This window comes from Xenopus laevis, chromosome 2S (assembly GCF_017654675.1).
Source record: "Xenopus laevis strain J_2021 chromosome 2S, Xenopus_laevis_v10.1, whole genome shotgun sequence".
Lineage (NCBI taxonomy): Eukaryota > Metazoa > Chordata > Amphibia > Anura > Pipidae > Xenopus > Xenopus laevis.
Window position 1 is genome coordinate 126,523,922 of NC_054374.1, and position 13,989 is coordinate 126,537,910.

A 13,989-nucleotide genomic window follows, 5' to 3' on the forward strand; every position below is an offset into this window, starting at 1 on the left:
AAATACCTTATTTGCTTTACTGTCATCATTATGTGTTTTCGTGCGCTGCAGTTCTGCGCGTCGCACTCGAAGCATACGGCCGTGACGTCACTTCCGCATATGTCATATCCGTGGACGCTATGTCCAAGTCAATGATGCGGTTTGGAACGCAAGCAACTAACCTCAGCAGCCATTCAATGGCATCGTGTCTCCTAGCAACCACAATATTAGCGTTTCAACCTTATAACATATTAAATTTGACATGCTTCTATTTCTATCTATAACCACTATGCATATACAGAGTTTTACATAGAGACTTAATACTTTTATACATTCTTGTGATAGTGCATTCAGATCCACTAATATCATGCTACCACAACAAACTCCAAATAGGTTCAATGTCCTCTAAAAGAACACTTATATCAATTTTAACCATTTTCACCTGTTGTGCAATTGTTTATAACAAATTGTAAAATATATGAACCTTCATTATCAAGAAAACAGATATGGTTAAATATTTAAAGTGACAGTGCGTGATTCCAGAAATTCATAAATATTAGTTAATAATTCATAAATATTAATTATAGTGCATAATTGTATAAATTCATAAATATTACTACAAAAGTGCATAACTCAACCTAATGTTGACAATTATTTCATAATTAGTGTCTACATCATGAATAGATATATGTCTATACCCTTTTAAAATAGTGCTATACGTTTTAGAAAAGTGACAGTGCAATAAATCGATCAATATCCTTAAAATTATAGGCACCTTGATCCTATGGAGTATATTGTGTATTGTAACAATTCATTTCAGAACACATATAGTGTCATTAAACAAAACCCATGTCAAAGAATACAGGAATAATAATTCTATCCCGTGCAATAGTAAATGACATCATGTCTCTCTCATCCTTTTTCATGGATTAAATGTGTCTCATCAATGCAACATCACAGTCTGTGAAATACTCTGTAAAGATAAATAAAATAACTTAAAAATCAGAATAATACATGATTATCCTCACATATAACATACATCAGGCTGAGGCAACAACATATCTCCAGATATAGTAAGACCTGAGGTTTCAGAGAAATAGTGAAAACTCTCTATCTTCATTCAACCCATTGGGTGTGAGTGTATTTAATCTATATATCCATTTCAACTCTCTTTGTTTAAGAAGGAGTTGTCTGTCTCCACCACGCTTCGGTGTTCTTACACGTTCTATCCCCATAAATCTTAATTGACTAACTTGATGTTTTTCAACTGCAAAATGTCTCGCTATTGGGGATGTGCTTTTATTTAACCTCACATCACTCCTATGTTCCCCAATTCTTGTTGTAAGCGATCTAGTTGTTTCACCTACATAAAGTTTCCCACAGGGACATTTCAAAATGTAGATGACAAAGTCCGTCTGACAATTAATGTAATCCAACATATCATACTCCTTCCCAGTTCTCGGATGATAGAATTTGTCTGCTCGAATGGCAAAGTTACAGTTAACGCACCTCCCACATCTGTACATACCTTTAGTTCCACTCAGCCATGTACCCTGCTTTTTTGGAGGCTCATTTATAGCATGTACCAATTTGTCTCTTAGGTTGGAGGATCTCTTGTAAGCCATAATTGGAGGATTCTTCACCCAAGGCGCCAATTTCTGGTCCATCCGTAACAGATGCCAATGTCTATGCATTATGCTCTTAATCTGTCCCGATTGGGAAGAATAGGTGTTAACGAAAGGCAACCTATCCATCTTTTTGGCATTTTTCTTAGTAAGTAATTCAACCCTATCCGCTCCCTTGGTCCTTTGTTTGGCTCCTTCCAATAATCTTGGGTCATAGCCTCTCCTCTCAAAATTCTGTACCATTTCATCCATTCTCTCCTCAAGTCTATCATCCGAGTTAACAATGCGTCTTACACGCAGTAATTGACTATATGGTAGACCCTTAATAGTCGCGGGCGGATGAAAGCTTTTAGGGTCCAGGTATGCAACTCTATCAGTCGGCTTCCTATATAAGTCTGTGACTAATCGTCCATCTCTTACCTCAACTGACACGTCTAGGAAGTGTATCTTATCCTTGTTACATTCCAAGGTGAATTTAATGGTCGGAAGTCTGCTATTTAGGTATTCATTGAAAGCATACAATTTTTCTTCAGTACCCTGCCAAAAGAAAAACAGGTCGTCAATATAGCGCAACCAAGAGCGCACATAGGGCCAAAATTCACTTGTATAGACATAGTCATCTTCAAACCTCGCCATAAATAAATTGGCATATGCAGGGGCCACATTGGACCCCATTGACGTACCCTGACTCTGTTCATAGTATTTGTCCTCAAAAATAAAATAGTTCTTCTTTAGGACCCATTCAGGAAATTGTAATAGCATACTTCCAACTCCATCAGGTAGTTTGTTGTGGTAGCATGATATTAGTGGATCTGAATGCACTATCACAAGAATGTATAAAAGTATTAAGTCTCTATGTAAAACTCTGTATATGCATAGTGGTTATAGATAGAAATAGAAGCATGTCAAATTTAATATGTTATAAGGTTGAAACGCTAATATTGTGGTTGCTAGGAGACACGATGCCATTGAATGGCTGCTGAGGTTAGTTGCTTGCGTTCCAAACCGCATCATTGACTTGGACATAGCGTCCACGGATATGACATATGCGGAAGTGACGTCACGGCCGTATGCTTCGAGTGCGACGCGCAGAACTGCAGCGCACGAAAACGCATAATGATGACAGTAAAGCAAATAAGGTATTTATAGCCGCTCGCTGTGCACAAAGGTCAGAATTCCCCTTGAGAAAGGCTAAAAGCCGAAACGTCGGGGTGATTCTCTTCTCAGGGCAGGTGTATCCGCTTTTCTCTTTGTTCCTTATTGCTGTTTGACCATATTTACGTGGTATGTATAATTGACTTCTTGTGATATCTTTTGGACATATTTTTGCCCTGTTATATGTATGTATATTCTCTTTTTTATATATAAAAATATATGACTATTCAAATACCACGTGGTCTTGCTGTTTATTTGGTGTGCAGGCCCTTTTTTGGTTAACATTGTTCTATATTTGGCCTTGTATGGGGGCCTTGTAAGGGCTTTTGTTTAACTATACTATATATATCTTATATTAGAGTGCCCTCCATTTGAAAACATTTTCTGTATGCAGATTTATCAAGGGTCAGATTGAAAATTCAAATTTTTTTTATGGTCAAAACGGTCAAATTCGACTAGGAATTTATTCAAATTAGATTCGAGACCTTTTATAATTCGATTTTCAAGATTTATCATACTGTGGCTCTTTAAGAACTCGAATTTGATCAGGAGAGGTCCAGGGATCCATTTGGAGTTGTTTGCAGCCTTCCTTACTCCGAAAAAACTCGAATCAAGTTTTTAAAAATCTAATTCGAATTCGAGTTTTTTGGTTAGATTTTAATTCTTCTGAGTTTAAAAAAAATTCTATTTTATAATTAAATTTACATTTCATTCTGAAACAATGGGTTATAATATATATTTACATTTACATCACTGTTATCTCTTCTATGAAGGATTCGCAATACATTCTAACACATTCTGTCAATAGTCGAATTTACTTATAAAGCTAAAGAGCTGTTAGTGAGGCAGTGCATTGATCAGCCCTGACAATCCGCGTTCCAGTGCACCCAAATCTTACTTTCACTAATATGAATGTCCAGCAGTTCTGCTAACTATGTACTCCTTTGTACAGACAGTTTTTTGTGTATTATTCTGCAGTGGTTCTTTCTTTGTTTTATAGATTATGATGTGTTCTATGTATGGGATATGCAAAGCAAAGAACATTGACCTAAGATTTAAAACCATTGTAACAGCTTACAAAGGGCTCACAAATACAAACCAGGAGGTAAGACTTAAAGCGTGAACTACTGTATAACAATATTATAGTACATACTGTATTATAACCACGCAGGCTGCATAATTAAATATATCCTTGTATTGACCTCCTGTGTATGCGGAATATACAGTTGTGTTCAGAATAATAGCAGTGTTTAAAAAAGCGAATAAAGCTCAAAATATAAATAGCTTTATTATAATAGCTTTTCTTTCCATACACACACATTTATTGGGAACACTGCCCACTCTATAAAAATTTGTGTTATTCCTTTACACAAAGTGAATAAAAGGGAATATTGGGCTGTTCCAAAAAGTCTTTATAGACTCAAACATTCTGTATAAACTGAAAAATGTTTTTGATGTCACCCCCCACACGTTTCCTATTGGATTAAGGTCTGGGTATTGGACTGGTCACTCCATAATGTCAATCTTGTTGGTCTGGAACCAAGATGTTGCTCATTTACTGGTGTGTTTGGGGTCGTTGTCTTGTTGAAACCCCCATTTCAAGGACATTTCCTCTTCGGCATAAGGCAACATGAGCTCTTCAAGTATTTTGATGTATTGAAACTGATCCATGATCCCTGGTATGTGATAAATAGACCCAACACAGAGAAACATCCCCATATCATGATGTTTGTGCCACCATGTTTCATTGTCTTCACACTGTACAGTGTTTGGGCCCCGAGACCCAAAAAGAACATTTTCTTTCATTTGTCCCCAAAATGTTAAACAATTTCTCTTTAGGCCAGTCAATGTGTTCTATTGTTCTGTGTTCTATGTTTTCTAACCTCTTCAGCACATGCCTTTTATCAACAATGGGACTTTGCGGGGGCTTCTTGGCTTTACATAGGCGTCTTCTAATTGTAACAGTATCACAGGTAACTTTTGACCTTCTTTGATCTTCCTGGAGCTGATCATTGGCCAAGTCTTTGCCATTTTGGCTATTCTTCTATCCATTCGAACGGTCATTTTCTGTTTTCGTCCACGTCTTTCAGGTTTTGGTTGCCATTTTAAAGAATCTGAGATTTCAGCTAAGCAGCCTATCGTTTTCTGCTCTTCTTTTTCCTCTCTCCAATCAACTCTTTAATAAAAGTACGCTGTTTTTTTAACAATGTGTGGATTTTCATAGAGAAATGCACTATAACCAGCATGCAGAATGTATGCTGCCTTCCTCCCTTAAATAAGGGCCGTAATTGACACCTGTTTTTTCACAGAATGAATGACCTCACTAATTGATTGCCACACTGCTATTATTTGGAACAAGCCTCAATGATTCAATTACACAGAATCAGCAGCATGTCATGACTGTTGGGTCTGTTGGTTTTCTATTACTCTACTACAACTACTAGTAAATTATTTGCCATGTAGAAATATAATTTCTACCATAAAACAGTAGTTGATCAGGTATCTGATGTAGGACTGTTATTCTGAATACAACTGTAATATGACATTTACCAACTGTTCTATATTAGTGATAAGTATAAATCCGTATTTTGACTAATCTGGAAGATCAAAAGCCTGCTGTGTGTATTACATGTGCATCTGTTTTATACACATTTGCAGTCCATTTAACTGCTCCCATATACATCTGGATGCAATTGCTAGCAGGAGCATATATTTGCCCTGAAATGAATGGATGGATAGTGACCTGCACACTCATCAAACTAGTGGTTTAAATAACTGTGGTGTTAGTGTGTAATTCACAATGCCCGGAATTGCAGAAAACAAACAATCTACATGGCACCTGCAACAATCAATATTTTTTCATTTGATTATTAATATCAATTAACCTTTCACGGATTTCAGTTATAAAAAGTTCAACATTCATGCCCACCTTGTGGGCACAAACCCATAGTGCAGACCATTACATTGGCAGCTGGTAAAAATAACAATAGCATGCGACTCTCCAGTAAACCAGCAACTAACTAACACCAACAAAATCTAAACATGTTGCCATATCCATTATTTTATATTGTTATTTTTAATTAGGAATGGGGAGAGTTAGCACTATACTTTCTATGTGATGATGGTTTTAGATGCTTTTTATCCTTAATGTCTTCATAATTGTTTCACAGACATTCAAACATGTACTGATCCGAGATGGGCAGCATGACTCTATTATCGTCTTTTATAATTTAGTCTTTATGCAGAAACTAAAAAGCCATATCTTACAGTATGGATCAGCTCGGGTAAGTTCTCTTAAAGCTTACATTATTTTTATGGATCTATTATCTTTATCATGTATGTCAGAGGTTTTCCAAAACATAGTTCATTTGTTACTAAGCTGAGGATGGTTCCTGAAACGTTTTGCATTTGGTCTTACTGTGATCGATTGCATGAGGAACACACACACACACACACTTTTATTTTTTATGTAATTTTATACTACAGAGCTCTGTAGAGGTAACTTCTGATAACTTATGGTGATTAAAGGCAATCAATAACTCAGTTGGGCACCATCTCTTTCTCACTCTTTCTCTAACTCTAGATATTTAGCTATCTAAAATTTATGGCCATCAATTGCAGTCATGCAACTTTTGGCACAGTGGTTGTGGGAAAAATTGGCATTCATTAAAGGTATTTTTGTCTAAAGCTGCTCCTAGAATTTCACTAGTTATGCTTGGAGCCTCTGATAACATCCCACTTCATCTTGCGAATCACTCACAATACACCTATCCATACAGAGCAACCGCATACCTCCCAACTGTCCCGTTTTTAGACAGCTCAACCTGCAGTCCCTCATTTGTACTGGAAAGTCCTGTTTTTTTTCTGCACTGAACAGCCAGAAAAAGAAACAAAGTTTCTAACTTAATTGGCTTTTGGGAGAGAGCCCAGAACAGCCACAACAGAAGATAAGATACATTTTAACCATTCAAATGTATCTAGATAAGCCAAAAAGTAATTGTAACAATATAAGATTACAGGTCCCTTGGGAAAAGTTAGACTCGCGGCTTAGGGCAGGGGCACACGGGCAGATTCAGGGAGATTTAGTTGCCTGGCAACTAATCGCCTCTTCTGCAGGGCGGCAATCTCTCCAAACTGCCTTCCTCCTGCTATAATGAGAAAACGCCTGCGCCAATGCACTCGCGGCACTTCAATTTCCGAAGTTGCCTCACAAGAAAACTTCGGGCAGCTTCAGAAATCGACAAAATCTCCCAGAATCTGCCAGTGTGCCCCTGCTCTTAAAGGGCAATTCACGTTCATTAGCAAAACTGTAATAACTGGGGGGAAAAAACACAGAAATATGTTCAAACTTTTATAAAGTTTGAACATTTATAAAACTTGTAAAAAGAACATGGTAATTAAGAGGGTGTGGCCACAAAAATGGTCATGGGTTTTTGTCCCTCTTTTTATATCCAAAATGTTGGGAGGTATGCGGAACCCTGTAGCTCCACCAACCTCAAAGGTTGCACCTATATAATCACAGAATTTTTTTTTTTTTTTTGCCAAGTGCTGGAAATAAAACAACCATGTTGTTTAGTTTGATTGCATCCAATTAGTGCCCTTATTTAAATGCATCACCCCCAACTGTATCAGGGGCATTGTGGGTGAAAACCATGGCAGCTTGTGCATGAAATTGCATTTTGTACACTGCACTTGCACTTGAGCCATATAATGTTTACTGCTGCTTCTGTATTTTGGATGGAAAGGATTCCCTTTCTGGCTCAATTTTCACTATAGGTTCTCACTGAGGCAATTTTGGGCGACTATTGAAAACGCATCGCCACATGTGCATTAGCGCAGGCGACTTTTCATTGTAGCCTATGGGGAAAAACCGCTGAGGCAGTTCGGTGAGATAGTCGCTCAAAAGACGAGGCGATTAGTCACCAGGCGACAAAATCTCCTCGTGTGGACTAGCCCTAAAACTTTCTTAAATAAACTGGTTAAAGATGGATGATGGCTTAAGGGCTAAAATATAAACCAAATCAGAAGAGGGCCAAAAAGAGTACTAGCGACAAGTCCAAAGCCACTGTTATTGGTAGCAAATGAAAAACACATCAATAACAAAATACATGAAAACTCACTCATGTACATCCCCCCCCACACACATACAGGACCGAGGTGTCCGCCCATCCCCATATACAAATTCTATAGATCTTGTTATAAATTGCTGTTCTTTTGTTCTCCAGCATCCAACATTGTCTCCAATTCCTCACATCCCAAGGAGCCCTTACAGATTTGGCAATTCTCCAAAGGTTCCAGGAAATATTTATGTATCACCATTAAAAACGCCATACAAAACAGCAGATGGCTTGCTTTCTCCCAGCAAGATGACTCCAAAGACAAGGTTAGTAGTTGGCATCTCTAGTCCTGGACAGGTGCCATATTCATTGGAAAGCAAAATTGAAAACGAAGAGAGACGTGTTCTGTCACTTATATATTGTTTGTGGATAGATAGATAGATAGATAGATAGATAGATTTTCCATCGAGTAGAAACCACACTCACGGGTTAAGTATTTTTTTTAAAAAAAATTTAATTTATTATCACATTGGCGGCTGTATATACATACATATATACACACACACTTGGGGTTTGAATCCAAAACCCCAAATTAAGATCATTCTGGTTACATGTACTCAAGACATGATTTAAAGTCCCATTATTTTAAGGATTCGGATGTGCTTGGAAATGGCCAAGTCTGAGTCCTGCCAAGAAAAGACTAATTCAGCCAAAGCCATGATTTGGTGCATCAGTGTTCTAGTAAATTAGATTTGCAAGGCCTAGATAAAACAAATGTGATCCTTGTTTCACTATTCCTTTTAAATAATTCTACATATACATTTTGAGTTATGTGATATGTATTTGAATAAACTTCTAGCATGTTGTTAGATTCATCCATTTTTTGTAAAGTTTCACAACAACAAAGAGAATGTTCCCCTTTCTTCTTGTCAACTTGATTTATTGAAGCATTTCCTTTTGGCTCACATTGCAGCAAAGCTATGACAATCCCTAACATGACTGACTATTGCAGGCCAAAGGAAATTTGTCCTCAACATCTAAGCAAGCTTTCAGATCCTTCCTAATAATAAAGAAGCTTCTAACTTCACACTGCATGCTATTAGGTTATGTACTGTGTTGTGTTCATGCCAGACATAAAAATTTACATTTAGACCACAAAGTTTAGTCTCTGACCACATAAATTTGATAAAGCATAAAGTTCCCTTTCTTGTGGAGAAAGTAAATTCTGTACCATGTTGCATCACGGTAAATGTAGATATGGAAGAAACACCGGCACACAAGGATACTGCTGGCAGGGCAAAGCCCTCGCTATTTATTGAGTGATGCAATGTTTCGGGGAGGACTCCTTTGTCATGCATCAGGTGGAATAATTTGAGTTCTGTGTCAAGATTATATCCATCATGAACAAGCCTAACTTCCACTTCTATGTTTACCCTAACTAAATACATTTAATATTTAATATCGCTCATTGCCTCCTGCACGTTGGTAATATGGCAGGTGTCACATTGGATTGCAGTGGATAGAAAGTTCTCCCTTTCCTGCTGCCCTTTCCCATGCATATACTTCATGCAGCACATTTTCATATCCAACAAGTGGAGGAGGTTACATGCAGGGGAGGCTATTTTCAGACAAAAGGCAAAGTCAGGTGCCTGTGTATCTTGTGATAACTAATGGAATTATTTCTCTCCAGGCCAGTTATCTTAGTGTATTTTGTGCTAAGAACATTGATCGCAGCGTTACATCATCCTGTTTTCCTTTGTATTAACCCCTGTCCATTACTCTGTGTTTTGCAGTTTCCTTATTTCACTTGGTGAAACATTTAGGGTATGTATGTCTTTTATAAATAAATATACTATATAAGAATTTAGTTGTATTATTTCATCATCAGTGCCAGCTTTAGTATATTCATTAGTATTTCCTATAAACAAATGTAGGAGTACACGCATGTTCTGGGTGAGGCAAAGTTCCAACCTTGCCTTATGGTGGTGGTATATAAAATACATAGCAGAATATTCCAGCAGTTATATACCGGATATTGATCCCCATCCTGTTTTCTCTAATTTCTGTGCTGTACTGGGGACAAGTCTGCAGACTTTTCTGTGTGCAACACAATTTGCCATTGGAACAAAATAATGTTTCTGCTCCTAACCAGGCAAGAGTATGAAATACTGTAGAAAATTGTTGTCTAACTTGATGGCTGCATGCATCCCACCAACGGATTTTAGTGCCTCCAGATTACCCAACTGGCATAGCTCCTAAATATTTGGTACATTGGATCTTCCTCCCCCTATTTGTACAGTGCAATTGCAGTGCTGCAGAATTGTGTAGAAGTCATAATGTATATTAAAGGAACAGTAACATGAAACCTTCTGAAATGGCGACGATCCATCTGGCGGCACTCGATTTCTCCTCCCTGGCTATCTCCTATAGAAGGCAGGGAAGAGAAATGGAGCGCTGCCTGATGGATCGTCGCCATATCGCCTTTTCAGAAGAGGAGCGCAAACGGAGTATCAGTAAGATATTTCTTAATAAAGTCTTTGCAAATGTAAAGTTAAATGTGTGCTGGTTTTGTTTTTTTTCGCTAAGGGCAAACTAATTTTTTATAGAAAAAATTTCATGTTACTGTTCCTTTAAGCATAGTTTCAATCCTGTAAGTAGGCTCACTGTCATTTTATCTTCATTTTTTGTTTTGTTTTCAGTCTCCTGACAGATTTCAGAAAATTAACCAAATGCTTAACAGCTGTGAGCGGCCAATAAAAAGAAGTGCTGATACTGGTACTACTCCAAAGCCACTAAAGAAGCTTCGTTTTGATTCAGACGGACAAGATGAAGCAGATGGAAGGTTAGTGGTTGAGCAGTTTCTGGGCAATCAGATTCTATTTCTATATGAAAGTTAGCATTTATTGATAGTTTTATTGTTTGCAGTTTATCTATTTCTAATGAGTTAAAATTTTTGTCTTTAGCAAACATATACAGGGAGAATCGAAATTTCAGCAAAAGCTTGCAGAAATGAGTAAGTATTCTGTGAGACTAAGTATGTATGTTCTCTAAGGAGCACACTGTACCTACAAGTATCTACTGGGCAAAAGTATTTGGAAATAAATGGATTTATACTAAAACGGATGCATATCAGCAAAAAGTAACTCATTTTCAGCTTTAATGCAAAGACCTGTGGATGTGTGTGTGTTACCTTTATCATACAGGCCTGGAATCTACTATCTGGAAACCATTTATGCTACTTTTCAATGGGCCTTTGTTTTTTTTCTTTAATAATCATAAAAATTGCAACCACTCTATACTCAATCATACTAAAAGTCGATTTAAAGGTGAACAAGCCCAACCCTCAGCCCCCCCCCCCCCCACCACCACCGTTTTTATAAGGCTCTGTTTATTTTGGAATCTTAAAGATGAATAAATATTTACAGAATAAGCTAGTATTCCCCAGTCAGACTAAGGGTGGTGGCACACGTTGCGATTTCAGGGAGATTAGTCGCCCAGCAACAAATCTCCTCTTCTTCGGGCGACTAATCTCCCCGAAATGCCTTCCTTCTGGCTTGAATGTAAAATTACACTTGGATTGATTCGGTTTTCCGAAGTTGCCAAAGTTTCCTCGTCAGGCAACTTCGGAAAAAGAAACAATCCGAGTGCCATCCCGTCGGCGATTTATGTTCTTGCCAGCGGGAAGGCAGTTCAGGGATATTAGTCGCCCGAAAAAGAGATTTGTCGCTCTGCAACTAGTCTCCCTGAATCTTCAGGTGTGCCATCAGCTTAATAGTCCGTTCTGCAACTGGAACAAGGCTGGTTGTGTACACAGGATCAATTATTATTCAGCACATTGCTGCCTCTGTGCAGCTGTCTATAGCCATACATCATGGAGAGGTGCACTTTTAGTCTATACGTCTGTGCTATAAATGCCAACATGTGCTAGAGAGAGTGTCTGTCTGAAACATTGTAATTACCATGTAGTTCTGGATGGGCCAGTGACTTCTTACCTGTGATTTTAAAGAAACATTTGCTGGTTATTATTTTGGTGGTCATTCCTAAAACCCAGAGGACAAATGCAGACATTTAGTTGGCCTGGCTGGGCCAAGTCTTGTAAATCCACAGTGCCTATTTCTGTAGAATCAATTTCTTTTTGGGTAACCCTAATGTCCCTCTTGTCTTGCTTAATTCTGCTTTTGACTGGTCTGCTAGTCTGACCCACATGTACTTTACCACATGGGCATTTCATCATATGAACACCACCCAGGGTATCACATGTTGGAAAATATTTCAGCCATATTGGATATTCTTTAGTTTGGTGATTAATCAGATGACATTTTATTATACCAGGAGAACAGTTTCACCTCAGACAGGGTTCTGTACCATATTTGGGAAGATCTATGAACTGTTGTTTGGGTTTGATCCTCTTACCCTCCACTGAACAAAATATGTTGTTTAATGTTCCTCCTCTTTTGTAGCTAAACCTGGGGGATCTTTTAAAAAAAATAAAAGAATGTTTTATCTGACTGTAATATGGACCATTATTGCTGATCTACTTAGACAGGGGACATTATGAAGTTGTCAACCTGTTACCAAGAAGTTGCTGAACTATAATATTGGAAATTGGATCAGAGCACTTTAATTTGTACTCAGGCCTATGCAATGGCTCCGGGTGCAGACACAGAACTCTGCAGATTTGAGAGACATGTCTGTGTGGCATTAGCCTTTCGCTCATACACTCACTAATTGTCCAATTATGCCCGTCTATAGATCCTATAGTTTGTGGGTTCATTTCGGTAATACTTGTAATGTACATTTGTATATCCTTTTAAATGTACATTGACAGTTACCAATGAATAAAGTATATGGCTGGCGTCTTAACGATTTGCCAGGGACACCCTGATAAGCACAAACATCTGACATTTCTATTCTATTTGTCTTTCCTCAGCATCTACACGAACAAGAATGCAGAAGCAAAAGCTCGAGGAATCACTGGAATCTTCCCAACAAGAAGAAAAGTGAAGCTGTTTTCTGATACATTTATTTTTATGCCTGAATTTTCTGTATCCCTCCAACTGATTCCTGTTCCTTTTAATGGAGATGCCTCATGGCTTTCTATTGGAATTTGTTTTCTAATGGATTTTTTTTTTTTTTTTTTTACCAGTTTTTGTTTTAATTACAGATTTTTATACGTTTTTAATCTGTTTAATACGTCACAATTTCCGTTCTTTCATTGTTTGTTGTATTTAAGAATCTCAGAGGGGGTGAAACTGATGTGCACTATTTTTCCCGAGGGAACTTGGGATATTTGATACTTGAGCTTCTGTGTGACACATTTCAGTGTGCACATATTTATCGAGCTAGACGGAGCAACTGTCAGTTTCACTTGCAGTCGTACTACTGAACAAAATCCCATTTCCACATCCATTCTACACTTGCACCGTCCCATATTACACACCACCATTATTCCAGTTTCACTGCACCCAATCTGACAAGCAGCAATTTGTAATCACTTAGGAACATCAATGTAATATGGTAGGTAAAATCCACAAAAAACATTTTATCTAAACATATACATCAATGTCCCATTGTTCAGAGTGCTCTTAGCCAGTGTATACAGAGGTGAGGATCAACCCTGGAAGTTTTTAAAGTTTGCTCTTCTGAGACCATTTGCATTTTACATTATTCTTTAGATTTCAAGATATTAGCAGTTTGTGTTACTGTGTAGCCTGTGTGCACCCTGATCTCTTGTCCAAAACAGAAGCATCTCCTGCTGTCATATTAAAGGAATTGTTCAGTGTAAAAATAAAAACTGGGTAAATAGGCTGTGCAAAAAAAATGTTTCCAATATAGTTAGTTAGCCAAAAATGTAATATATAAAGGCTGGAGTGATTTTATGTCTAACATAATAGCCAGAACACTACTTCCTGCTTTTCAGCTCTCTTGGTTTACACTGACTGGTTACCCTGGTTACCAGACAGTAATCACTCAGAGACTTGAGGGGGGGGGGGTACATGGGTCATATCTGTTGCTTTTGAATCTGAGCTGAATGCTGAGGATCAATTGCAAACTCACTGAACAGAAATGTACCATGTGGCCCCCCTTCAAGTCGCTGACTAACTCAGAGTTATAGAGCTGAAAAGCAGGAAGTAGTGTTCTGGCTATTATATTGCACATCCAGTCACTCCAGT

At 37.9% G+C, this 13,989-nt stretch overlaps 1 protein-coding gene across 2 annotated transcripts in view; it reads left to right on the top strand.

Moving 5' to 3' along the window:
* Nucleotides 1-13,696, top strand: part of rb1.S (retinoblastoma 1 S homeolog) — a 97,397-nt gene extending 83,701 nt beyond the window's left edge. For both annotated transcript variants that reach the window (XM_018249968.2, XM_018249969.2), the window contains 7 exons: nt 3,760-3,864; nt 5,930-6,043; nt 7,985-8,142; nt 9,610-9,640; nt 10,516-10,658; nt 10,780-10,829; nt 12,747-13,696. In XM_018249968.2, coding sequence (XP_018105457.1) covers nt 3,760-3,864; nt 5,930-6,043; nt 7,985-8,142; nt 9,610-9,640; nt 10,516-10,658; nt 10,780-10,829; nt 12,747-12,820 — 675 coding nt within the window. In that variant the 3' untranslated portion in view covers nt 12,821-13,696. The remainder of the gene's footprint in view (nt 1-3,759; nt 3,865-5,929; nt 6,044-7,984; nt 8,143-9,609; nt 9,641-10,515; nt 10,659-10,779; nt 10,830-12,746) is intronic.
* The last annotated feature ends 293 nt before the right edge of the window (nt 13,697-13,989 follow it).